The sequence below is a fragment of the Puma concolor genome, chromosome B2 (genome assembly GCF_028749965.1).
Source record: "Puma concolor isolate L17-30 chromosome B2, mPumCon1.1.hap2, whole genome shotgun sequence".
NCBI lineage: Eukaryota > Metazoa > Chordata > Mammalia > Carnivora > Felidae > Puma > Puma concolor.
In genome coordinates this window covers 24,791,189-24,818,746 of record NC_141671.1, presented here as the reverse complement: position 1 = coordinate 24,818,746, position 27,558 = coordinate 24,791,189, and the positions used below count along the sequence as shown (strand labels likewise).

General features: G+C 40.3%; 2 protein-coding genes across 4 annotated transcripts in view; one reads left to right on the top strand and one right to left on the bottom strand.

The window, feature by feature from the left end:
- The window catches only part of FAM217A (family with sequence similarity 217 member A), a 30,638-nt gene extending 14,977 nt beyond the window's left edge, over window positions 1–15,661 (bottom strand). Inside the window, exons 1-8 of one of the 3 annotated variants that reach the window (XM_086706400.1) lie at window positions 15,326–15,660; window positions 13,523–13,755; window positions 8,816–8,941; window positions 7,228–7,315; window positions 5,264–5,345; window positions 5,087–5,100; window positions 4,305–4,372; window positions 487–1,676 (exon numbers count right to left, since the gene is read on the bottom strand). In XM_086706400.1, the coding sequence (XP_086562526.1) occupies window positions 487–1,676; window positions 4,305–4,372; window positions 5,087–5,100; window positions 5,264–5,345; window positions 7,228–7,315; window positions 8,816–8,941; window positions 13,523–13,755; window positions 15,326–15,343 (1,819 nt within the window). In that variant the 5' untranslated portion in view covers window positions 15,344–15,660. Of the gene's footprint in view, window positions 1–201; window positions 1,677–4,304; window positions 4,373–5,086; window positions 5,101–5,263; window positions 5,346–7,227; window positions 7,316–8,815; window positions 8,942–13,522; window positions 13,787–15,325 lie in introns of those variants that run through there. The other 2 variants (XM_086706402.1, XM_086706401.1) reach the window with 2 other exon arrangements.
- Window positions 15,662–15,727: 66 nt separating this feature from the next.
- LOC112853400 (testis expressed protein 56) lies at window positions 15,728–27,558 on the top strand. Its single transcript, XM_025916937.2, has 3 exons — window positions 15,728–16,030; window positions 20,107–20,305; window positions 27,249–27,558. The coding sequence occupies exons 1-3, from the start codon at window positions 15,838–15,840 to the stop codon at window positions 27,556–27,558; spliced, it is 702 nt and encodes a 233-aa protein (XP_025772722.1). The 5' UTR covers window positions 15,728–15,837.

The following is a 27,558-nucleotide window of genomic DNA, read 5'->3' as shown; positions in this document are numbered from 1 at the left end:
AAGATTGGTCAAAATGATAGACAAAGGAGATTTGTAGAGGCAGTAAAGGAAAGGAAAAAGGAACCAGAGTGGGAAGAACTAAAAAGAGGTAACTACACTCTTCAAACTATAATAGAACACAAAATATACCAGCAATAAGTTGATTATAGCATTCATTGATGATGGAATTACACTAGGAAACCATCACAACAAAAGAGAATATTCTTTTGAAAAGAACAGTTTACTAAGTGAAACATTCCTTTGAAACATAACATGCAAAAGATTGCCAAATATGTCAGTATGGAAGCCCTTGAATTTATATTTACACATCTCAGCAATGATTTTTACAAATTCCACTCCACATCACATCAAGTTACTCATGCATGTGTGTAATACTTGTATCTCGGAATGATGAACCACGTTTTAGCCAAGCTTCTTGGAAACAGATTTGCTCACATTGAGATGTATGAAAGAAAAGTTATTTTTGGTCAATAGGTGAACACTTACCCTTAGCTGTAAAGGAAGGTGATAAACAGTTTAGCTTCTGAATATAGAATGGTCTGTTCAGTGCTATGTTTTTTTGATAAAGTTTCTTTTTGGTCCTTGGTACCTTAATTTCTTCTCTCTGATTTTCGGGGAAAGACAGAGGTATAGATGAGACTGGTATTGGAGACTTTGGTGGCAGACATCTTGTTGAGGCCATTTTAACCAATGATTGAGTTGTTTGGGAAGAAGTAGGCTTGGTTGCGAGTTCTTGGCATGGATTTAAAATGGAGCTTTTGAGATTCCTAAAGTCATCACAAGTTGCAACCAATTGTTTGGTGGTGGATGAACTTTTTAGAGATGTTGGTCTAGAATTCCATTTATATTTGCCAGCATTGCTCCAATTCCATTTTGAAGCATTTTGTTCAAGCTTGCAAGATCCAGAATTGCTTTTTCTTTTTTCACGACTTTTATCTACACAAGTCGTCTGAAGACTCAAAGGGTCTGAAAGTTTGGGCTGTCTCACTTTGGGTATAGCTTTGGAGGAAGAGGGTCGTTCAGTAGCTGCCAGAGTACAGAAAGTAGTTTGTAGTCTGGGCCTCTCTTTTTGGATAGTCATGTGTTGCAATCTTTCCATTTCTAGTAAACGAGTTATCAGACGTTCAACAGAGCTTTCTGGAGGTTCTACTGTCACTTTCCAATTTTCAGATTTTGAAAGGGCTAATTTGTGCAAGTCCAGGGTATTGAAAGGAGAAGGGAGAAAATCAGGATATGGAAATACTTCACTTGGTTCCTCTGTGAAAGATTCCTCAACGTTTACTATTGTTTCTGGCTTTAAGTTCAGGTCCATCTTTTTAAAGTAGCTGAGCAAACTATCATTTGCTTTTTCATTTTCTGATAAATCACTTTCATCTGTTAAGTTTTCTTCCACACTGCTGTTTCCATATTTCAAGTTCCAATTTAAAGCAGGTAAAGTTTCACCACTATTGTTTTCTATAGTCGAACATAAATTAATATAAGGCTCATTTCTGTCCTTCAAAAAGTCTCCATCAGCATAGGGCCAGCAGAGAACCGATGGTATCTGCAGTCCAGAGTAAAAACCAACTTGCTTCTCAACTGAAGCACTTGTTACAAGTGAGTGGTTCAGAGTAAAGAGCCTTATGGGATTATTGGTTACATTAAAGCCAGTTTCCACGGAAGATTTTCTGAAATCCCTTTAAAAAATGATTTAGTTAATGAATGGTTTGTTGACTGGAATTAAAATGCTATTAAAATAATCAAAAAGTAAAATTATCAAAGACTGGTTAATGTTTAGTTTCCAATGGCCTATGTGTATCTATCTGTAACTGACAGATGTTAACTTCCAAATATGCTCAAGTACATAAAACTATATACATTTTTAAACGTATAAATTAGAATATTAACTGGATATCCCTGTGTGCATTCACAGGAAACTAGATCGTTATACCCACAAATGGCTGTGTCTATGAATGGCCACTGGGTTGAAAGTGGCTAATTACATCTATTTACCTATGAATAGATTGTATCTGCACTGATGATGTCTGAGAAGGGGGCTATCCAACTCAAACTGAAATTGCATTGACATGTTTATGACCCAGGATTAGATAAAAGGAAGCTCAAAGAATGTAATTAGGTTACTCAATAAAGCCTTCTACATTAGCCATTGTGGTCTAAAAAAAATTATGCCCATATAAAAGGAAACAAAACAATGTTCATCAAAAACTATCCCATAGTTTAAAAAAAAAAAAAAAAAAGAAAGAAAGAAAGGAACCATACAGGTAAAAAAAAAAAATTATCCCATTGTAATTTTCACCTGGAAGTGCTCTTTTATTTTATGACTAATGATTCTAGGTATTATATTAGAATGAAAACTGCATAAGAGCCAGGCCATGGAACACTGAGTTTAAAATAGTTCATTTTTTTAAAGCTTACTAGAAGTACTGACATTGAGGGGCGCCTGGGTGGCGCAGTCGGTTAGGCGTCCGACTTCAGCCAGGTCACGATCTCGCGGTCCGTGAGTTCGAGCCCCGCGTCGGGCTCTGGGCTGGTGGCTCGGAGCCTGGAGCCTGTTTCCGATTCTGTGTCTCCCTCTCTCTCTGCCCCTCCCCCGTTCATGCTCTGTCTCTCTCTGTCCCAAAAATAAATAAAAACGTTGAAAAAAAAAAAAAAGAAGTACTGACATTGAAAGGGTTGAAGCATTAATCGACATGTAAAGTCTCATTATCTTCTTGCTTCTTTTAATGCCAGTTTATATTAAAGACAGCAAAGTATTCTTGAAGGATTTTGAAAAATACTTCTATTTCTACAGAAAAGAGTAAAAATTTATTTCTTTAGCTAAATATTAGTTATACCAACTTGCCTTTATAAAACCACAGGAAAGTCTCCTGAAATCTACAATTGATGACAGACACAATCCACGTTGTTTAGTGAAAAGAGCATGGAATCTGGGAGTGGGGACCTAGGTTTGAATCCCTTTGCCACCAGTGATCAGAATGGTAAGGACAATACCGACCTTGAGGTGGTCTGAGAAGCCAATTACATGAACATACTTTGCAAAATGTTAAACCCTAAATAAAAAATATTACTTTTATTCTCTTCTTGATGGCATATTGAAGAGAAAAATCTCAGTAATAAACTATTTCATTGATCCTGGGCTTCTAACTCTGCAACATCTTGGGCTTTCCCAGTATAAATAGCAAATACCTATCAAACACATTGTTCTGCTTAGTCCCCAGGAGACAAGCACTTTTATTGTTTACCTTTCATGGGTAAGGAAGCCAAGGCAGAGTGGTTAAGGTCATACATGTGGTAAGTGGTAGAGCCAGAGTGGTGGGACCGGATGTTTGTAATCTTACCCACTGCCCTCTACTGACTCAGTTTATGTTTGCTCTGTGTTAGTGTGATACAATTCAATTCATTTCATTTGACCTCTTACCTTGAAATCCTTGTTCCCAGCTGAGTTCCTTCTAGTAAAAGTAGCCTTTCTATCCCCCTCAGCACTGACATTCCCTTAGGGCATTAGTCACTAGGGTCCCTTTAGCATTTCTTGGATTCACACCTTGAATTTCAGCTTAGGGGAGTTTCATCCTGAGTCTCACAGAGGTAAAGTCCTCTGGGAGACTGCTATCAAGTGAGCCACACCCACTGTCAAAACTGGGCACAAAACTGAGGAACAGAACTCAGGATCTCCATGAAACAGCACACTGTGTGTAAAAGTGACCCAGGGTTCAATAAATGTAATCTTCTCCACATAGTAGTACCCTGTGTTTGTAAGAAGCATTCTAGCTGGTTCTGATGCATGCTTAAGTTTAAGAACCAAAAAATAAGTAAAGTCTGAAAAGTGATACACTGTAGTGCTAATGAGCATGAACCAAGCTCTTCTTACATCCTGTTTCTACCATTCCATTCATTGTATGACTTTGGGCAAGTTACATATCTTGTCGCCCTGACTCAGTGTTCTCATCTGTAAAGTAGGAATGCGGACACCAGTACCTTATACATAAGGGATGGAAATCATTCTTGCCCCATGGACTATTATTTTCCTATTACAGTTTATTTTCCCTTCGGTGAGAAGCCCAAACTCTATCCATATAAACTCTCATTTAAGGGCACAGAAATTCTTAATTGCCCATACACTGATGATCTCTGTAGTGTAAGCCAGCCACTTCCTAGTTTAGGGTTCCTATAATTCCCCCGTATTTATATGCAATACTTTTTCTTCAGGTTGTTTTTCTTCCTAGTATCTAAGGTGAATAGTTAACTCATTGTATTTAAATATATTTCACTAATTTATGGGTTTATAAAAATAAATATTCTCTCACCTGTTCTCCATGGTACTTCCTTCGTTAAGAGGATAACTCCATAACTGAAACATCCCTTGCTCACTATTCTGATAACAGAAAAACCATGGACAACATTTTAGTAACTGAATGCATTAAAAAAAATACTTGAGGAGTATGATGAATAAAATCCCACCTGTGTTCTTTTGTGAGCATGCTCTGACAAATTAAGTTCTAGCATCAGTTGCTCTATTGAAATTTCCAAATGGTTCTATAAAGCAGCAGAAGACTTTTAAACGCAAGACATCTCTGTTCCCTGCTCTTGTTCTAAGACTGTATAATTCTTGTTCTAACCAAGAATCATTTGTTTTTACTGACTTCAGCAGGAACTGGTATAATCTGTTGCAAGTACCAGCTAAACAGTGTTAACTAATAAGCCTTGAATATCATTAAGATTTACTGATAGTTAAGTGTTTTATATCTTGATCAAAAAAAGTAAATGAAAGATTAATTTCTTCACTACTTCAACTACTTAGTTGAAATGAACCATTTCAATTGCTTCAATAAATCTCAAGGGCTGAAACTACTTCTCTTTTGGCAATGTTAATTTCCATTTATGGTATTATTATATTGAAAAATACATAATAAAATATTAATTTAATGACCAGTTTGCAGCCCTATAGAACAGAAAAGGCTTTGACTTGTTTGAAGAACTCTACGGAAATGAAATTGATATTTTTAAAGAAAGAAATTTTTTAATGAGCATACATGTAATTTTAAAATAATGTTTTGTGAATTATTTAAAACCAAACATTTATCCTTACCTTGTTAATTGAACCTGAAAGAATGTGTATGGAAAAAATGACAATTAATAGTTACATAAAACTGGTTGCATTAAAAACAAACCCCCTTTAATATAAGTGGCTATTTGTATTACAAGTATGAATATAAATTTTTAATGTTTATAAGTATAAATACACACATCTAGGATTTCTTACCACCTGTTGCACTATCCTTTCCAGGTGGGAGATTTTTATTTTCAGGAGCAGGTATTTCTGAATCCAAATTCCAGTGACACAAGTTCTAAAACAATATTTGTTTTAGGATAAAAACAATGTTAAGAACACTTTAATAAAAGCTCAAGTACATAATTTTTCATGTCTGTAGATAAAGTCTGACAAAAAGCACAAAGTTTCTTGACCTGTTGTCCCTCCTATAAGGACACTACCAGCATTTTTGAGAAGCAGGTAGTGTTCTCTTATCAAACTGTTAACAACTTGATGACACCTATTAGGAAATAGAAAGGCTTTTATAATGATTTATGGCTTCATTCCTATTTTGTTAAAAATAATGACACACAGGTTTTCAAAACTGATTTTAAAAATACAATAAAATATCCAGTTCTGTGTGTCCCTGGTGCACCATGGCACATTGGCCAAATTTTCTGTATCCGAACATGGGATCTGATATCCTATAAAATCTTTCCATCGACCAAAAAAAATTCTCTAATCTTCACATCATACTCAACACTGACCAACCCACCAATCATTCTAGACTCCAGATATTGAAAAAACACTCAGGAAGTATTCAAAAGCAAGTCAAGAAATGAATAGGGGAAGATATTAATATGTACTGAATATTTTATGTTCCAGACATTGTGCTATGCCCGGGGGGGGGGGGGAATGTGGGGTGTGTGTAGGAGAGGATTGTAACAATTTATCTTGGAATAGGCAAAATGAGGAGGTGGAATTTATTTATTTATTTTTTTTAGTAATTTTTTAGGAGCAAACTCAGTTATTTCCTATCTCAAAATAAGAAAACCCTTTGTAAATTAAACTCTAAGCAATACACAAATAAAACATTAGGTGTCATCACAAAACTAAAAGAGGAACAGGGAGAATAAGTTTAAATACAGTCTGAGGATTTAACTGGCCCACAAGAAAATTATCTCCTGACAGGAAAGGTAGTTGAACATTGGGAAGGTAGCCTGCAGATTATCTTTCTCTGGAGGTTAATTCCCTGCTCCCTGAGATAACATGTAATTAGGTCTAGTCTCCTGAGAATCACCTGGGGACCTTTTTAAAACTAATACTTGAAAAAAAAATTACCACAAGTTCTGACTCAGTAGGATGAAGGTAAGGCTCAGTTATTTGTATTTTTAAAACCTCCCTGACAGATTATCAGGCTTCTTTCAGCTCTGTGATCCTGGTCCACTAATGCACAAGAGAACATGTGAGAGAAACATCCTTACAGTGACACCTTAAAGGGAAGTTGTTAACTGTGGCTGAGGTCATCCAATACTATTAATATAGGAGCACCTGCGTGGCTCAGTGGCTTAAGCATGGGACTCTTGATTTTGGCTCAGGTCATGATCTCAGGGCTGCTGAGTTAGAGCCCTGGGATGTGCTCTGGGCTGACAATGTGGAGCCTGCTTTGGATCCTCTGTCTCCCTCTTTCTCTGTCCCTCCCATGCTCATGCTTGCACTCTCTCTCTCTCTCTCAAAAATAAATAAATTTATTAAATAAGAGATTAATATAACCCAATTTGTCAACTGGTAAGGAAAGCTATTAACTCCGCACGACATCAGCGGGATTGCAAACTCCTTACAGGTTGGGAACGATTAGGCTCTTTGATATCCCACCTGCCTTACCAACACTTTTCACAAAGTTATGTGTGAGAAGATTTTACAAGGTGAGCACGGCCTGATGGATCGAGGTGGCATCTTTCACGAAGTCCAATTGCAACAGGAAGCGTTTTGAGGTTTGGAGGGAAGCTGGTGAATTTCTCCTTCATTAAGAGAAATAACAATTTTCCCTTTGCTATTAGTGCAAGTTCCCAAGAGGAACATCCCACACAAACCGCTCACAATGACAAAGCAGCAGGGGTCTCAGCAGGAAGACTCAGCAGGAGCTCTGTCTTAGCAAAGCAGCTGCCTAACGCTCAGGTCACTGCCACAGGCCGTACCTCCTTCGAGATGCTGGATGCACGCGGGGTGGTGCCATTGTTCTCTCCATTTCTTCTTCCCATTTTGCATCTCTGTTTCCTTAAAATCCTACACAGGTTGTGGGACAGGCACAATAGATGGGTAAGGTATAACAGTGATTTTTTTTTTTTTTCAAAGCTTGTGCTTTGGCTCCTCATCTAAAGGAGGTTACAAAAATGTTTAGAATGGAGGACAAAGGAACTATGAGGACAGAGAAGAGGTAACAATAGGAAATCAACCAGAAATAAGGTGCAAGCCAGACGAAAAAAAAAAGCACAGACAAAGCAAATTCTAAAATCTAACTGACAGAAGATTAGGAAATTAAGGTCTTAAGTGAGAAAGGAAACATATCAGATAGAAAGATAAAATACAAATTAGAGGCGCAATTGCGTGGCTTAGTTGGTTAAGCATCTGACTCTTGATTTCAGCTCAGGTTGTGATCCCACAGTTAGTGGGATTGAGCCCAGTGTCAGGCTCAGTGCTGACAGCTCAGAGTCGGCTTGAGATTCTCTCTCGCCTCCTCTCTGCCCCTCTCTCACTTGCACTCTCTCTCTCACTCTCTCTCAAAATAAATAAACACTTAAAAAATACAAATTAGAGGGGCACTTTGGTGGCTCAGTCCGTTGAGTGTCCTATTTTGACTCAGGTCATGATCTCACAGTTTGTGAGTTTGTGAGCCCTGTTGGGCTCTGTGCTGACAGCTCAGAACCTAGAGCCTGTTTCAGATTCTGGGTCTCCCTCTCTCTGCCCCTCCCCCACTCCTGCTCTGTCACTCTTTCAAAAATAAATTAACATTAAAAAAATTAAAAAAAACAAATTAGAAAAAATACATCAATTATCTGGAACTCATAAAACAGGGCCAGGAACTCTTTGGCTTTTCATTAGGCAAAACAGGTGCTCCATTTGAAAGCCAGATGAACCTTATAGCCCCCCATGCATGTTTTGGGGACACTAGAAGGCCCAAAGGACCAAACACTATTTTCCATGTCCAACTATCATGGTTTCTAAGCCCACTACTGTATAAGGTAGAAGTATCAGAGAAGATAGCAGACAAGACAATCAGTGGGTTAATGTATGACTATGTGGAATCACAAATTAAAGCCACCGCAGTAATCAGTATATTTCTTAATCATTTACAATTTATTGTCTCCTAGAAGGAGAGGCAGATCCTGAAGAAATAGAAGAGTACAATTCAGGTATCGATCCACCTGCTCTATGCCAGGCCCTGGGATGGAACAATGAAGGAGGAGGAAGGAGTTTGCTGAATAGGTGGCACAGCCTGGGGACCCCCCAAGTGTGTGCCATGGAGTAGGGCCTGGGGTGCCTGGAAAAGGCTACCGCACCTGGAGGAGGGGCCAAGAGACAAGGAGACCTTTGTGACAAAGCGTCGGCGAAAGAAGCCGCAGGACAGGAAAGCAGGGAGAGAGGTGCAGGTGGGAGGCACAAAGCCCCGTAGTGAGCTACCCCTCCTGACCCTTCCTTCCCGGGCCGGGGGTGGCTCGGTCCGGGGCACGGAGCAGGTGACAGCAGGTGGGGCTCGCGGGGGCGCCCCGGGCCGCGGCCTCTTACCCCATGGCGCCGCAGGCCCACGTGTCGTCGTCGGTGTCGTCCCCGAAGGCGCTGCTGCCCCGAGGCCCGGGTCCCTCCGCGTGCGGGGCGAACAGCTTGACGGGCGCCCCCTCGGACTCGGCCTTCCTGCAGCGGGAGGACAGGGGGGGCAGCGGACGGCGGCTGGCCGCGAGCGCGCCCCCCTCGGCGCTGGACGGCCTGCGGGGCGCAGGGGCCCAAGCCAGGCCTAGCGAGGCCAGCCTGGGCTGGGGCTGCGGCTCCGCGGGCCTCCCCAGCGGCCCGGTCGCCCGGCAACTACCATCGAGCGGGGGCGCTCGCGACGGCGCCGCGTTCCACCGGGGCCACCGGTATTCCGGGGCCGCGGGCCGGTCGGGGGCCGCCTGGACCCGGAGCCTTCTGGGGGTCGCCAGGCCTCCAGCCCCTCGGGGCGAGCCGCGCCGCCAGGGCAGTGCCTTGAGCCCAGGCCCCTGAGCCCCTCCGCTCCTCCTCGCGGGCGGACAGGCGCACTCAGCCATCGCAGGTGGAGGGGCCGCCCCGAGGCTCCGCAAGGGCGGAGGTCACGGCCGCAGGGACTTCTCGGGCCTTCCTGGGCCCTGGCCCTGACCCTGACCGCGAGCTAAGAGATCTCCGCAGGTCCCTGGCACCTGTTCGAATGAAGCCAGGGGGTCGGGCTGGCTAAATGTACGTATGTGCACGGATATATGTACAGTTCTATCCATGCTTATAATATGTAAATTTAATTAAAATGGAAGAAGGAAGGTATCCCCGCTGAGAGCAAGCCCACCTCTGGTGGTTCCAGATCAGTCATTGGTCTTACAACAGAAGAACAGAAGCTGATTTTTTTTTTTTTTCTATCTAGGATAAATTTAGATGATAGGAGACCAGTTTGGCCCTCCAAATGTATATCTCTTACTTCAGTTCCATGAAATCAATGTGTGGGGTGGAAGAGGAAGGAGCGTGTATGCATATATATGATATGGATATATTATTATATGTGCAGTATTGTGTATATACATGTATAACAAGTAAATATGTAAGTGAATATTTACATATTTATGGCTGATATATGTGTATGAGTAAATGAATATTTAAAGATATATATGTATAAGTAACATATAATAATATATAAAGATATATGTGTATAAGTAAAGAATGTTTAAAGAAATCAGCAATATTCTTTATAAGAAAGCATTGACATTTGAGAAAGACATTTTTGCAATCATTTGCTGATGATACTATTGCATTCTGTTGGGTTGAACATCCAACTATAGATTCGAACACCAAAATGTTTCATTAAGCATCTAAATGCACTGGTTCTTAACATTTGGGGGGAAGAGATGTCATGCTCCTTGAGAGTCTTCCCAGAAAATGCACATATAAACCAGATGTCCAACAGAATTTCAAGGGTTTGTCAGCTCTTGGAACTCCCACCTCCACCCCCTGCCCAGAGGTGTCTGTCTCCTTCTTCTGCATGTCCATTTTCCTCTCAGAAAGGCCTTTCCTGGCTTGGCTTTCAAGAAGCCTTCCCACCCACTTTACTCTTTCATAAGACCCTATTTTTATTCTTTCACTGTATGCCTCACAGTCTTGTTAATCTTGTGTGCTTTTCTATTGCCTGTCTCTTCCCATTGGAGTATAAAGCTCTGTGAGGGTGGAGGCCTTGACTGTCTAGTTCACTGATCTACCCTATCACTTTAAAACTGTGCCTAGCACATAGTAGAAGGACAATAAATATAAGAGAATGAATTTCACATTGGCCTCCTTGGAAGTCTCCCTCTAAGGCTATGTCCTCCAGACTGTTTTCCATACTGCTGATATAAAACATAGACCTGCTCTAATGCCTTCCTAATCCCAAAGAATGACGTCCAAATTCTGTAGCCAGGTTTTAAGTATCTGCTTATCACTCCTGGTGCCTGCATGTCCAACACCTCAGACATTTTGCAGTTTTCTTAAACACTCTCTTTCTGCCAGGACATACATCATTTTTCTTTTTCTTTAATAGTTCCTCCTTTTTTTTCTCCTCCCCCTTTTACCTGCCTAGTTAAGTCCTATCCATATAAATCTAGTTCACAAATTATCTTCCTTAGCCCCTCAGGAAGAATAAATTGCTACCTCTTCCAAGATTCTTCATTTGGGTTATTCTGATTTGCTTACAATTCCCTACTCACTGTTACATTCTAATTCTTCATTTCATTCATATCTCAGTCACTATCTTTTCAATGCCTTAAAGACAAGGCCTGGACTTATTCTATCTGGCCTGGTCCCTGGCATATAGTAGGCATGCAATAAATATTTGAATCAATTTAATTACTCCACAAATAACATTTGCTAGAAATAACACTTGCTAGGATAGGGTTCCCATGTGGCAGGCATAAGGCTGAACATTTTATATAGATTATATAGATTAACCAATTTAATACTTTTAATAACACGATGGGAATAGTTATTCCTATTTTATAAATTGGTAACCTGAGCCTTAAATATTGTTTTCCCAACTTACAATTATTTTAAAAATAGTGAATTGGGTAAATATTTAAGTCCAGATACTCCCAGATGATACTTTCTACAAATATATTTAGCTGGGAAATTTTTTTTTCTGCTGTCGGGATAGAAGACAAAAATGATGTGTGTATATGTGCACGTGGGCATGCACGTCACTTTTCTAGCTCACACATCTCCTGTCTTCCTTGGTTTATGTTTGTTTCTGTGTTTTCCTTTTGTTTCAGAACATGAATTGCTTCCCAATCCCTTAAGCTCCCTCAGATTTGTCATCCTTAAATACATCCTCTACGATTCTTTTTTTTTTTTTTTCTTGACAGGACATATTCCTAAAAACCTTCTTATCAATTTGACTCTTCCCCCCTTTCTCTGGAGATTTTTTTAATGCTTTGACATTAGCATAAAAATCATGCCCCCCCCCAATCACTTGTTGAATTGATAGTTTGTAGTACTACAGGTTTATAACTATAGTGACAGCAAAGTCCCTGGACACTATCTATGTGGGAGCCCCAGTCTAGGTGGCGAGGAGACAAGAGAAAAAGTGTGAAATGATGTGCCAGTGTGAAATCTAAGGGAAACAGCTAAGAGAATCACACCCTCTCCAAACCCTTCAGTCTGGTTTGGCTCTAGTCCTGCCTTGAGAGCAAGATGATTCGTTGGACAGGGGATTGTTTTCCATAGTAGCTCTGACGCAGCTCTAACATCACTCCTTAGCCCAACATAGTGCACTTTCCTTATAGGCCATCCCAAGGCCACTCCGGGAATTCAGATTTTAGTGGCAGCATCAGACTTGCCTTACTTTAACGCTTCTTTAGCTAATCCAGTGAAGGAAGGTAAGGGAGATGTTCTATGTCTCATGGCATTTAACAAGCTCTTACATTCATTGCAATGGAGGTGGTCTGAATTGGTGGAAAGAAGGAACGTCTTGGGCCAATCACTTGGCAGGTAAGCATGGCTTGCTGATCAAGTCAGTTTCTCCTACTATGACAAAAGTGACAATTTTGACCAACAGAAAACTATTTTGGAAAGCCCTTTAACATACATTCCTTTTTGTCGTCCAGAGTTATGTAAAGAGATGTCAGTGACAACACTGCTTAGCTTCTAATGATTCTTCAGGGAAACCCTTCTATTTCCATTCACCTCTTTCAAGACCTTTCATATTTTTACATTGCTCATGTATTTGCCTCCACTTCCCTTTATTCTTCCCTGCTGTATGGTCAATGTCACAGCTGGTTATTTACTGCAGTGGAATTTTGTTCAGTGTAATTACGTAAATATTTTCAGAAAGTCGAGGCCATATTTTCTAATTAGTAATATGCATTTTTGTTCCCAAGTACATAAGAGGCTATTCAGTGGGAAACATTTCAATTCAATTCTGGGCAATTTGTATTTAGTGTATGATTTAGATAACTAGTCCTTTGCTTCTCCTTTTCTCCTGCTTTCCCAGCTCCTGCTTTCTGTTTCAGCCATAGCCAATTATATTCACCCCAACTTAGGACTCCATTTCTGTGAGCATTTACCTTAAATGTCCTAACTTTCTTGGATTTGTCTAATTCCTTTTTAGGAAATAATGTATAGGGGCGCCTGGGTGGCGCAGTCGGTTAAGCGTCCGACTTCAGCCAGGTCACGATCTCGCGGTCCGTGAGTTCGAGCCCCGCGTCAGGCTCTGGGCTGATGGCTCAGAGCCTGGAGCCTGTTTCTGATTCTGTGTCTCCCTCTCTCTCTGCCCCTCCCCCGTTCATGCTCTCTCTCTCTCTCTGTCCCAAAAATAAATTAAAAAAAAAAAAAAAAAAAAAAAAGGAAATAATGTATAAAAATATTTTTTTGGTTAGAAGTTGCATTTCTCTTTTAAAAATTAACCTTGAACACTTTGCTCCCTTATGTGGGAGACCACCATTTTGTTGCAAAAACATAAAAAAGCTTGTTTAGGACCTATTTATTCTTAGAACAAATGTGCTAGTGATCCATAGGGATATATTTCCAAAAGCTAAGCACGTACCTTTGCAAATTCTACACCTGTATGTGTTGCAGCCCATACTGTTGAATAAATTCTCAGTCATATATGTCTACCTATATTTAGATTTTCCTGCAAGACTAGATTTCTGCAGTTTGCATAGCTTTATGGCTTCCTGTCCTTCAGATGCCTATGCTCTTAGCCTTGTATCCCAAATGTACTTTGAATGTTTAAGTTTCCGGAGCAGGACTTACTTTCTGGTGCCAGGAAAGTTGTCGCTTAGGTCCTCATTCTGGTAGCCGGAGCCCTCCCACCTCATTTGCTTTGAACGGAACACTCTCTTTAGAACGCTTTCTTTAAGAAACTTGGAGATGATCTTTTCCCTTTGAACATTACTGAATATTTTGCCTTCTGGAAGCCAGCTGATCTTGTCACATCCACCATGGCAGAGGGGAAGGGGAAGGTGTTCGGGAGACACAACAGCCCTCTTTGGAACAAAAAAAGGAATTGCCGTTTACCTAAAAGTCATGAAGAAGAGATCAGCCTAACTAGAAAAACAACGCAGCGTCCTGCAGGTGCTGTGCTGTGGGATCAATTTAGTTAATAATACAGTGCTACTACCTGAGAGGCACGGCTGGCCCTTCATAGCAACTCATTGTCACAATAAGAAAGAAAGAGAGCACTGGCTTAGGAACATTCTCTCTCATCTTTCTTTTGAGAAAATAATTATATATTACAAATGTGGTTTTGGAAATGTAGATTTTTTGGCCATGGAAGAACAGAATTGGAAATAAGCCAAATTCAAAACAAGATACAAACTAGAAGGATGTTTCATCAGAGGACATTAGTTCTGTAGGGTGAGACCTGGCTGGCTGAGATCAAGATCACACAGCTAGTCAACAGCAGTGGGGCACCAGCCTCCGACTGCTGACCCTGGTCCTGAATGGTATTCTTTCCACTGCACCACACATAGAGTGAATGAGATGGATTCCTTGAAGCAGTCTTATCCATTGCAGAAGACATTTATCCATCAGAGAGTTTATTTAAAAATAAAATATAATCCCGTGGCCTACTTCTGATTTCAGCCAAGGTAAATAAGCCAAATAACTGGAAACATTCCATCAGTTGCTATTTAGAGCAATGATTAAGAACAAATGGTGGGGATGAAAGGTATAGTACAGGGAATATAGTCAAGGGTATTGTAACCCTAATATATATATATATATATATATATATATATATATATCAACTTACATGCAATATATCACTTCCTTGGCCTGTAGAATAGCTTAAAACATGGTTCGTTCTTTTCTATTTATATAAAATAATATTTAGGGTAACATATTCAAGTTTGCTTGGAAGAAAGAAGTCTCCACCTATCAAAATATCCTACCCCCCTCACTTCCACAAGCTCCCTTCTGTCTCCAAAAACACCCATGAAATCATGAGAATCACATTATATTCAAGTGATTCTGATTCTCTAACATATTTTAAATATATTCAAAGTAAACCCTTTTGTTTTTTTTTAAAGCCTTACTCTTTAAGTTTGCAAATTAAAAATTAATTTGAAAGTTCAGAAATAAAATTTTGTATCTTCTGCTCTGGGCACTAATGTATGACATGATATAACCATGATGCTACTGTGGTCCTGACCAAGGGCTTTGAAGTTTGGTAAGAAGCTGGCAAGCACTACCAGCTGGCTCGTAGCGTGCTTGGCTCACATGGATCTCCTCATTTCTGATCACTTTGCAGTGCGGTTACCAGCCAGTTCATGGGATACAGCAAAGTGGTGACCCTGGCTCAGGTGGCGAAGCATGCTGAGGTTAAGGAGTAGCTAGAACAACCCTAACTGTTTGCATTTTGGCCTCAAACCTGGGAGGAGTTCTTGACACCTTCTACCTTGCTCAGGGCTATGCTATCAGCTATGGTGGGTCAAGATCATTTAGTACTTCTGCTCTGGGTCCACAGTGAGGACTGGCTTCTGCCAGTAAAGCTAGAATGGAGCATTTGGTTGACTCTGTTCGGATAAGAGAATAAGAAGCAGGTTGGCCTCCTACCTGTGTTAATCTGGACATTTCCTCAGTTGTGGACAATGAAGCTCTTCGCTCAGTTCAGCTTGAGGACTGTATGGAGGTAATTGCTTTCCCTTGGGGCCTAGTAGGTCTGCGGAGTCTCAATTATGTATACACAGGCCTCCATGAAGTGCCAGATGGAAAATCAACACTGGATGTGTTGGCTTCCCCTCTTGCCTTTAGGAAAGTACTCTGTTTGCCTCAGCTGTTGTCCACGTTCAGACAGGAAATGAGTTTCTGCCTGAAATCCCCATAAGAGTTGGCAAGATCTTTTTGACAGGCTGATTTCCTCTGGTTTGAAGATAGGATGAGCATTCAGGGTTCCAGGCTAAGATCTGGGCCATTGTGACTCTCAGAATGCTAAGTGATCTGAGACCAGAAAATAGATTCTGTGATACCTTCTCCGAGATGGAGGAAAGCGGGGAGAAAGAACAACTGTGGGGCACTCTACCCTTCTGATTCCTTATTTTTTCTTCTCTGTAACTCAGTGGGTCATCATGGGGACAGCCAAGAACAACCACACTGTACTGAAACTTCCCCTCCTTGACAAACCCAAGACACAGAAAAACTATGCCCAACCTGAGGTTCTGTGTCACACCTTTGAGACCCTGTCTAACCTTCACAAACTGCTGCCAAATCATATGATGGAGACACTCTACTTCTACAAGAGGGAAGAGGACAAACAAAATTGTATGTGGGCAGAGGATGGGCGTGAACTCTGTTTAGTAAGCATATACTTCGTCTTGGTGTAAAACTGCCTCTACTTTTATTTATTTATTAAATATTTTTATTTATTTTGAGAGAGAGAGCAAGCAGGGGAGGAGCACAGAGAGAGAGAGGGAAAGAGGGAATCCCAAATTGGCCCTACACATCAGCACAGAGCCTGATGAGGGGCTCAAACTCACAAACTGTGAAATGATGACCTGAACCGAAATTGAGTTGGTCTCATAACTGACTGAGCCACCCAGCCACCCCCTGCCTCTGCTTTTACCATGACTAAGAACTGACTCTTTATATGGCAGGTGTGGTCAGTCCTTGGCATGCTGATTATGCTCTGGGGGTCCATGCTCTCTGAGCTCCCTTCTTCCCTTTCGTTTATTGGACTGGTCTTTTATGAACCAAGTGAGGTCTGTCACTGTTCTTCAGGCAAAGTCTACCTCTGGGATGATGGAAAGTGGATTAAGTGGGAAATAATCTCTAAATTTACAGGTTCAGATTTGATTTGAAGATGAGTAAGGGAATGTCCAAGTTGAAGGTCAGGCTTAGAAGCTTATTCCTTTGCTCTATTTCCTGGTGTGCCTTCCTCCTACTGTTCCACCCCACAGAGAAGCCGGATATTCCCTCTCCCTCCCGCCCCACCCTGCCACCAAGGATTATAAATGCCCCTCCCTTTCTGGAGTTTGGAGCAGCCCCCAGTCCTGGAATTCTCTCAGAGCTGTTTATAACTGGACTGATTCGTAGAATTGGGTGGGGCCTGCCTCCTGAAGTGTTTGTTCCTGCTTCAGTGAAAGACAAAGGTAGCTGGTAGCCACTTGTGTCCATGAATTTAGAAAGGAAAATAGCAGTTGCCACAGTGCTTAAGACACAGTCCTGGGGAGGAAGGTTTAATGGCAAATTTGTCCATTTATATTCTGCTTAGTCCCAAGTCCCTGAATGCACAGTATTGTGAATTGATCCCAATTTCCAGATTACACTAAAGATTACATAAAAATAATCAAGGAAAATAAAAGCAACCTCCTAGAGTAGATAAATATAGACGGACAATTCACAAGATGAAATACAAATTATCAATAAGCATGAACGCTGTTCAAACACTCTGGTAGTCAAGGAAGTAAAAGATAAATCAAGGCAATATTTTTTTAGGCCATCAGACTGGTCAAGTTTTAAAAGATCAATACTGGTGAACATGTGGGGAAATTAATGCCCTCATAATCATTATTAGAATGCTATTGATTCAGGCTTTTTTGAAGATAATTTGAAAGTCTTTGCCGAAATTTAAAATGTATGTTACTGGCTTATTAAATGAGTTGAACTTGGCAAAGAATAAGTAGAAAATAATTTTCTTTTTTGTCATGGTTTCCCCTGTGACCATTCTGTTGCTCTTCAGCCATCATGTTTGGGTAAAATTACAAGCAGATCTCATAGGTTTCCTGGTCATATTCTGTTTAATACATTCTCCAGACCAGTTTTCTCAATGACTGGTACCAAACCAAAAAGTAGGAAATGGGAGGAAGTTTGAAGCTTTAGTATATTGTTTTTAATGCTTAAGAAGCTACCTCTCTTGGTTAATTCATGGCTTTTCCCCACAGATACTTTGGGAGGTTGCTTAGTTGGATGCAGTGAGGGGCAGGGAAAGCAGGAAGAGTGGATTCCACAGAAGGAGTGGGCTCCGGGAGGAGATGAACGGGGCAGCTCTAGAAGAGGCACACGTGCGTGCATGTGTGTGTGTCTGTGTGTGTGTGTGTATGTCCTGTTCATGTGCCAGCTGGAGACTTTTGTGTGTGCCTTAAAGACAATTCTGAGGTGTAAAAGCAACAAGTCATTTTAAAGCCTCCAGTTTTAAGTTACCTATTTTCTACTGCGTCTGGTACACACACACATTGGCTTGTGTACTGGTTTATATACATTATCTATGCTGATTTGTATTGTGATTACAAACTCATCCATCCATTCTTCAAACCATCCACCCATCTAACATGTACTGCATTCCACACATTAAAATAAGAAATTGGGGCATCTGGGTGGCTCAGTCAGTTAAGCATCTGACTCTTGATTTCAGCTCAGGTCATGATCTTACAGCTGTGGGATTGAGCCCTGCATTGGGCTCTGTGTTGGGCATGGAGCCTGTTTGAGATTCTCTCCCTCTCCCTCTGCCCCACCTGCCTCTCTCTCTCTCTCTCTCAAAAAAAAATAAGAAATCAAAAACCATTCAAAGCAGCTCACAGTCCAATATATCTAATTTTCATCTATAAATTTATAATCAATATCATTTTATTTCCAATAATTTCTGGAGGCATAACTATACTTTCTGTACTTTCTTTCAAAACCAGGAAATTTGCTTATAATTTCAGATAAGGCTGGCAGTAAGACTTAAATATTCAAAGTGAGTTCTGAGTTTTTATCTTATTTTGGTGTGCAGTGCTAAATATAAATTTTATGCTGGAGAATATGAGAAGTTGTTATATTTGTTAAATGTTATCCTTTCTAATTCATCCTTGATTACTTACTTTTGAGGCAGTTTAGAATTCCAAAGTATGTGTACACAAGACAATAAAAAACAATTCATTTAAGGCAAAAATTATTTTTAGCTGGATGTCATCAAATACCTGAATTGGGTTTATTATTTCAGTCAAATACTACATTTTGCTTCCAGGAGTGCCTGGGTGGCTCAGTTGGTTGAGCCTCTGACTTCGGCTCAGGTCATGATCTCACACTTCATGGGTTCAAGCCCTGCATCAGGCTTTGTGCTAACAGCTCTCAGAGTCTAGAGCCTGCTTTGGATTCTGTGTCTCCTTCTCTCTCTGCCCCTCCCCTGCTCACTCTCTGTCTCTCTTTAACATAAATAAACAGTAAAAAAATATAAACAAATAAATTAGCTTCCAAATTGTGACAACCAAAGCAAACCATGCTATTCCTATCATTAGAGTGTAAGGGCTTCTGAGTGCGGCATCCCTGCCCCCACCCGCCATGGGATCCTGAGCTAAAACTGCTTCTAGGAGCAGTATGTGAATGCTGTCTGGGCCAGGCCTGAGACCACTGGGCAGGAGCCCCAGATTCCTGTTTTTTACTCACTTGGAATGATTTGCAGTCCTCTAAAGATTGATCTATTAATCATTACATCATTTAGATTGCCAAGAGATGGCCTCTTGAGTCAATTCTTGGTTCTTTGGAGTCTGTGCCAATTACCCTGTCTGGGATGGACCATCAGTGGTTCAGTCCGAGAAACAACAGAGGCTGGCTGAGTTGGGAACTAATTTCTATGCAGGGTCACCCTGAATCACTGGGGCTCAGTTTCTCTTCTTGCATTAGGTTGATCACGGCACTCTTATTTTCTAATACACCCAGCTGCATTGCAGAGCCACTCACAGTGTAGCTGGCAAACTGGTTTTGGTTCTCAACTTGTTACCAGTTGGCAAAGAGAGAAGCTTACACTACAGTGTATGTATGGTGGTATGTCACCAAATCCACCATGCAGTTCTACTGACTTCCTTTCTTTCCCTCCCTCTCTCCCTTCTTCTCTCCCTCCTTGCCTCCTCCCTCCCTCCTTCCCTCTCTTCCTTTCTTTTGGTAGCAGGACTGTTTTGATGACGGAAGCAGTATACTGAATTATATTCTGGCACAAGCTCTTTGTCCCACCGCAGACGAGAGATTTGGTTAGGGGCCAAACAAGGGCAACGTGAAGTAGTGGATGTGATGTAAATACAGGGTATGGTTAATCTCTCTGAAGATCGAAATAATGGAACAGTAAATTGCCATTAATTTGAGAATCACACACAAATTACTTAAACAAACTTCAATATTTGTGGTGGTACCAGCACATTGGTTTGTTCATTCATTTATTTATTTGTTGTGCATCTATTAGATGTCTAGGACCAGACTAAGGTCTGAATGTTGCTCAAGTATACTTTTGCAGTGAAGGAATGGCGGAGCTCAATAGCAATTATTAAATGGTATAAATATTCTTTCTCAAACTAATGCCATGTTACTCTCGCTATGCAAAGATGGAAAGGAACACTGAATCGTATGAATGTTAATTCTATTACTAGGTCGGAATTCTGAATTCTCTGGCTTAGAAAGGATTTTAGCAAGACATCAGTTTCCAAAAGAGATTAATCTGACTCCCAATCCAAGTAGCATGCCCCTGTGGAGAAGAAAATGCATCAACAATGCAAATCGTGGGTGGAAGAAATGTCAATTGTGGAATAAAAGCCTTGAGGAACCTCCAATGTCAACCATAGTTGTCAGGTAGGCATCTACTTTTAGTGTGATCACAAACTCTTCATGCCTTAGCCAAAAAATGTCTTAATGTGCTCTTTGAGATGTATGATGAGCATGAAAACAAGCATTGCTATGTATAAAAGCATATAAGCCCCATTTTCTCAGAGACAAAACTCATGAAGACAAAATTCTGAGAGAGAGAGAACTCACGGAGATAGGAGGTGTGTGGGTCTCCCATGGGCCATTGCATTTCACGTTAGTAGGCAGACATCTAGCCGGGCTGGGCTGGCATTCTTGGGTGAGGGACTCGACTACAGAGCTATGGGGCTTTTATGCTGCATGAGTCAGGAAGCACCAGCCCACCCCTAGCATGACTAGTGGCCTAGGATACAATAGTATAAATAGTGGAACCTTAGCGTTATCTGTATAGTGTGCAGGTTTTACGCTGACAGAAATGGGAGCCGTTTCAGGGTCTTAAAAATAAGGGCAATACAATCTCATCTGAAACCTCCCTGGCCCCTAGGGGTACCAGGGGGGAAGCGGAGAGGGATGGTAGGTCTCAGACCGGTAGTAACAGTGGGGATGTAGAATTGGTTGGATTCTGGCACTTAAAGTTATAAGCTTTGGTTTCCTTGGAAAATTATCTTTGTTGGTACACTTCCTTCCCTGATAATGCCAGACAGAGGATGTTTCCAGATTTGTTTCTTCAGTATTGCTGCATGTATTGCTATACAATACCTAATAAGTGATTTCTACATGTAGCACTTAGTAGGTATTCAAAAAATGTTGTTGCCAGGCTGACAGGAGAATATATAATTTTCTATAAAGACAGAGTTCTCTCTGCTTTGAAGGTAACAGACAGGGAGAGATTTCCAGCTCATGAATTTTACCTGTACTGGAAGCTCCCACTTGGAAAGAATTTCCTTGTCTACATTTCTCCCCCCAATGTCCTCAGTGGCATAACTTGACAATTGGATTTAAAAATCCATTTTCAATGAAGGCAAAGATATGTTATAAAAGAATTAGAATGATGGTATTTTCTTCTTGAACAATACAAGGCACTAAACTTGTGTTCAGATTAAGGATAGAAGCTATTTTAAGTGATGATTCCTGATTACTCAAGTTAAGATTATTTGACCATACTTTGGAGGCCTATAAAGAAAGATAACAACAGTTTATACACCTCAATTTCAGGCCATAATGTCTTGATGTGAACTAATATATTTTACTTTACATCCTAGTTTGTTTGGTTTCTGAAAAATATAGCCAGATTGTTAGAACATAAGAAGTGACATATTTATTCATATTTTCTTCTACAAACATTTATTTGCTTTTCTTAAAAACTAGGACTGGTAAAAGCAGGCATCTTTTCATTGTTCTTAATGTCAGGAAAAAATAATTCAGTATTTTGTTGGCTATTGGTTTTTGCAGGTTACTTTTATCAGTTGGAAGAAATTCACTACTGTTGTTGGTTTGCTTAGTTTTTGTCATAATGGATATTGAATTTTGTCAAATGCTTTCACTATATCCACTGACTTGATCATATTTATCTTTTCTATTAATATGGTGAATTATATTGTTTTAAAAATATTTTTATCATGGTAGAATGTATGTAAAATGTTCTATTTCCCCCATTTTTAAAGTGTACAGTTCAGTGGCTTTAAGCACCTCTACACTGCTGTGCAGCCATCACACCATCCATATTTCCAGAACATTTTCATCTTCCTAGACTGAAACTCTGCACCCATTAAACACTAACTCCTATTTCCTCGTCTCTCCAATTCCTGACAAACACTATTTTTACTTTTGTCTCTATGGATTTGCCTAATCTAGATACCTCAACTCAGTAAAACCATACAATATTTGTCCTTTTGTGTCTGGCTTATTTCACTGAGCATGATGTCCTCAAAGTTCATCATGTTGTGTGTCAGAAGTTCCTTGCTTCTGAAGGCCGAATAATATTCCATTGTATGTATATGCTACATTTTGTTTTATCCAAACAAAACACCCAGCATTTATTGAAAAGATCATCTTTTCCCTATTGAATGGTCTTGGCACCTTTGTCAAAAATCATTTCATCATTAAAAATAAAGTCATGCAAAAGTTTATTCTGAGTTTTCTATTCTATTCCATTGGTTTATAATGGAATCATAAGATTATATATTGGAGCTCTAATATTTGGTGTGTTTATAAAATGTTAATACATGTTTATAATTGTTCTACCTTCTTGCCTCATTGGCCCTTTTACCATTACATTATGTCTTTATCTATTGTAAGAGTTTTCTAGTCTCCTTTTTTTTTTTTTTAAATGCATATAGCCATCCGTGTTCTCTTTTGCTTACTATTTGCATGGAGTATTTTTTTCATCCTTTCATTTCTAACCCAAGCATGTCCCTAGATCTAAAGTGAGACTCTTGTAGGCAGTATATAATTGAATTGAATCCTGACTGGTTTTATTATCTATTCTATCAGTCCATGTTTTTTGGAGCATTTAACCCATTTGCATTTGAAGTAATTACTAATAGGGAAGCACTTACTTTTGCCATGTTGTTTTCTGTATGTTTTATATATTTTCCCTCATTTTCTCCATAACTGCTTTCTTTTGTGTTTGGTTGATTTCTTGTACCAACACATTTTGATTCTCTTTTCATTTCTTTTTGTGTATCTTCTATGGATATTTTCTTTGTGGTTACCATGGGGATTATATATAACATCCTAAAGTTGTGACAATCTATCTTAAATTGTTACCAACTCAACTTCAATTGCATAAGAAAACTCCTTTAGAGCTCTGCCCCTGTTACTGATGTCACAAACTAAATCTTTACATATTGCATACCCATGAACATAGATTTATAATTACATCTTATGCATTTGTCTTTTAAATCCTATAAAAAATATGGGCTCCTGGGTGGCTCAGTCAGTTAAGCATCTGACTCTTGATTTTGGCTCAGGTCATGATTCCAGGGTTGTGAGATCTAGCCCCACATCAGGCTCTGCACTGAGCGTGGAGCATGCTTGAGATTCTGTCTCTCTCTCTCTCTCTCTCTCTGCCTCTCTCCCCTGCTCATGCTAAAAGAGATAAAAACAAATGAATAAACAAGCAAATAAATCCTATGAAAATAAAAAGTGGAGTTGCAAACCCAAATATCAGAGTACTATTTTTATATTTGTGCATATATTTACCTTTACTGGAGAACTTTATATTTTTACGTGGCTTTGAATTACTATCTAGCTCCCTTTCATTTCAACTTGGATGCTGTTTAGTATTGCTTGTAGGGCAGATCTAGAAGTAATGAATGCCCAGGTTTTGCATTGGAAGGTCTTAAATTTCTCCCTCATTTTTGAAGGGCAGTTTTGCCAAATGTAGAGTTATTAGTTGACATTTTTTTTTTCTTTTCCTTTCAGTGCTTTAAATGTATCCTACTGCCTTCTGTACTGCAAGGTTTCCGCTGAGAAATCTGCTCATTATCTTATTGGTGATCACTTTCTAAAATGATTTGCTTTTCAGGGTGCCTGGGTGGCTCAGTAGGTTGAGCATCTGACTTCAGCTCAGGTCATGATCTCACGGTTTGTGAGTTCGAGCCCCGTGTTGGGCTCTGTGCTGACAGCTCAGAGCCTGGAGCCTGCTTCGGATTCTGTGTCTCCCTCTCTCTCTGTCCCTCCCCTGCTCATGCTCTGTCTCTGTCTCAAAAATAAAAAAAAACATTAAAAATAAATTTATAATGAGTTGCTTTTCTCTTGCTGCTTTTAAGATTCACTCCTTGTCTTTGACCAGTGTCACTATAGTGTGGCTCAGTGTAGGTGTCTTTATGTTTATCCTACTTCTAGTTCACTGAGCTTCTTGGATTTATATATCCACATCTTTCCTCAAATTTAGTCATTCTTGTTTTCAAATGATCACTCTGCCCTCTCTCCTCCTCTTCCACCTGGGGATCCCATTGTGTGTATAGCAGTCAGCCTGATAGAGTCTGTCCCCTAAGTCTTTTAGGCTCTATTCACTTAACATTCTTGTTTTTGCTCCTCAAGCTTGATCACTTCAAATGACCTCTTTTTAAGTTTGCTGATTTTTCTTCTATTTGTTCAAGTTGGCTGCTGAACTGCCCTAGTGAATGTTTCCAATTATTGTAATTTTCAGTCCTAGAATTTGTTCAGTTTAAAAAAACAGTCCACCTCTTTGTCAATACACTTTTATCTTCACATGCTGTTTTCCTGATGTCCTTTTGTTCTTTGTCCATATTAGCCTTTAGCTCTTTTGAGGTATCTGACATTTGTTTTAAAATCCTTGTCTAATAACTAGGTGCCTTTTTGCTTGTTTCTGAAATTTTTGCTTCCATGTTTTTCTATTTCTTTGCATGCCTATGACCTTTTGTTGAAAAGTGGGCATTTGCAAAAACAGGCCCCTCGTACACTGATGGGTAAGACCTTCTCTCATTAGTGGGACCATGAGTCTTCAGAGCAGCCTGGGCCTTCTCAGGTCTTTTCTGGGCATGCTTCCTGTCCAGGTCTGTATGTTTTAAAAATTTCCCTCAGCTTTTAAATGTCTTAATATCCTGAAGAATCTCCACCTTCTTCTTGGGGCCTTAAGTATTCTATTGTATTCCACTATTTTTTTTTTTTTAATTTTTTTTTTCAACGTTTATTTATTTTTGGGACAGAGAGAGACAGAGCATGAACGGGGTAGGGGCAGAGAGAGAGGGAGACACAGAATCGGAAACAGGCTCCAGGCTCTGAGCCATCAGCCCAGAGCCCGACGCGGGGCTCGAACTCACGGACCGCGAGATCGAGACCTGGCTGAAGTCGGACGCTTAACCGACTGCGCCACCCAGGCGCCCCGGTATTCCACTATTTTGTAATCTTTCTCATCTGCAGTCAGCTTGTACTTTTCATGTGTTCCATTGACTGCCACTGCCTCTTGTGGTTTCTTGTCTCACATCCAAATTATGGCAGTGTTTCCCTTCTGAACTTTGACTCCAGCAAGACAGCAAACAGTTCCTCAGACAGTCCACAGATAGGTCAGAATGTTGCAAACAAGTTCCACTATGCTCCTTTCATCCCAAGGGAGGGAGCCAAGAATCAGGTGAATTCCTTCCAACCGCACCATGCAGGGAAGTGGTGGGGCAAGGGCAAGTAAAAATGCCACACAATTTCTTTTAAAATTCAAAGTGATTTTGTGTTGGACATTCACTTGTTTAGGTGTTCAGTTTCTGTAGTTATTTGATGTTTCTATGGGAAAATGAGGCCTAAATCTTCCTAGCTTGCCATCTTGCTGATGTCACTGTTTATTCATCTTTTCCCAGTATTTTCTTCTGTGTTTTGCACTGCTTAATTTCTGTAGATCCACCTTCCAAGTTTATTGACTCCTTCGTCACCGAGTCTGCTAGCGAAGCCCTTCAGATCATCTTTCTTAAATTTCAGATTTTCAGTTCTAAAGTTTGTATTTGCATCTCCTTTGGTAGTTTGTTTCTGCGCTGAGAAGCCACATTGTTTTCATCATTTCAAGTGTGCTTTACCTTGTAGAACAGTCACAAAAACTAGTTTAAAAACTTTGTAGGACAATGACATCTAGGTCATCTCAGGATTGACGTGTGCTTTTTCTTCACCTGTTTGCATTTTCATGGTCTTCTGCATGTCAAATCATTTTGCATTGTACCGTGGACACTAAATATTACATATTGCATGGATCCTGGGTCCTGTTGACATTGTCTGGAGAATGTTGTTTTTGTGGGTCCTGCTACAATCGTTTGGAGAATGTTGCTGTTTTTGTTTTAGCAAGTAATCAACCTGCTTAGAGACTATACACTCTATCTTAATCTTGTGTGGGTGATGATCAAAAATCCCAGTGCAGTCTTCAAAGCCTTCTGTGTGTTTTGTCCACTCATGAACCTGAGACTTGTGTGTGTTCAGTTAGGGGAACATGTCTCTCTCTCTGCTCGGGGATTGTCCTCATGCTTACTCTCTACCCCCCCAGGGAATCCTTTCTCTGATTAGAAAAAGGTTTTCCTTTATCTCAGATTTTATTTGGCCAGGTGTACTGTTGGCCACCACTGCAAGGTTTAATGGGGGCCTGCCTTTGGGTGGATGTCCCATGCTCAGGAGGGCCCAGCAACTGTTTCATTTCCCATCAGAGAAACTCATCCCTGTGCAGTTGCTTCTTTGTATTTTGATGCCCTAACACAATCCATCTGCTTTCAATTTCAGCATCTGCAAGGAATTGTTTCACATCTTTTGCCCAGAGATTTTAGATGAAATTAGTGGGAGGGTAGGCAGTAGTAGGCTCATGGTAACACAGTGGAACTGTAACTCTCTGCAACACTGCCTGTGAGTTTGACTCTGGAAAAGCTCCTTACTCTACATCCCTACTTGTAAAATGGTAGAAGCAACAGTACCCACATCATTTTCAACTTGTGGCACTGCTTTTTGAGGATAAAATGTGGTTATGGGCCATCTAACACTTGTAACAAACAGTAAGTGCTCAAAACAATGGCTATTACTATTCATATATTTTCAGTAAGACTGAACATTTTGGATTATAATACTGGAATAAAAAAATGAAGACCTCAAAAGTTACAGGTTCAGTGGGCTGGCTACCTGTATACTGAGGCTTGAAGGAAAGACTGAAAAGGAAAGAGGTATTTAGAAGAGCAAAATATTCCATGATGGTTTTGTAGCCACTGGAATGACACCCTCATCCTTGTCAACTAATAGATATGGTGCCAATCAAAGCAGAAAGTTGCAAGGACAGGTAAGGTAGCTTGTAGGTATGCCTTTTATAACCTAACACGTTAAACAAGAATGAAGACTATGTAATAGTTAAGTATGTAATTACGGATCCAGAACACTGCTTTTATTTCCAATGAAATACCCCAATTTTCCCTTCATGCCTTTTTTATTAAATTATGGGGGAAAAAATGGAAATAAGATTCTTACTTATTTTCTAATAGTACTACTGCTCCATTTGCTCCCTTGCTAGATGGTTGAAAAAGAACATGCAACCCGCCGAAGACCTCCAGTCAGTAGTCCAGAGGCTGTCAGTGTTTGGGCCAATTAAGTCAGTCACCTTCTGTGGACGGCAAAGTGCTATCGTGGTGTTCGAAGACCTGACTTCAGCTTGTAATGCTGTGAATGCTTTTCAAAGCAGGACCACAGGCACAATGTTTCAGTGTTCCTGGCAACAGCGTTTCATGTCAAAAGATGTAAGACTCGCTACGACCAAAAACCTCTGTAGATTCTTGTTTTACATGTCATTTGTTTTTCACCAGGGCTTTAGTGAAGTAGGATAA

Bases quoted from the DNA above. Each gene is read 5' to 3' on its own strand.
- LOC112853400 (XM_025916937.2), top strand. From the start codon at position 15,838: ATGGGGACAGCCAAGAACAACCACACTGTACTGAAACTTCCCCTCCTT. The intron at 16,031-20,106 runs GTATGTGGGCAG...TTCTATTACTAG, and splicing joins GGAAGAGGACAAACAAAATT to GTCGGAATTCTGAATTCTCT. The intron at 20,306-27,248 runs GTAGGCATCTAC...CTCCCTTGCTAG, and splicing joins ATGTCAACCATAGTTGTCAG to ATGGTTGAAAAAGAACATGC.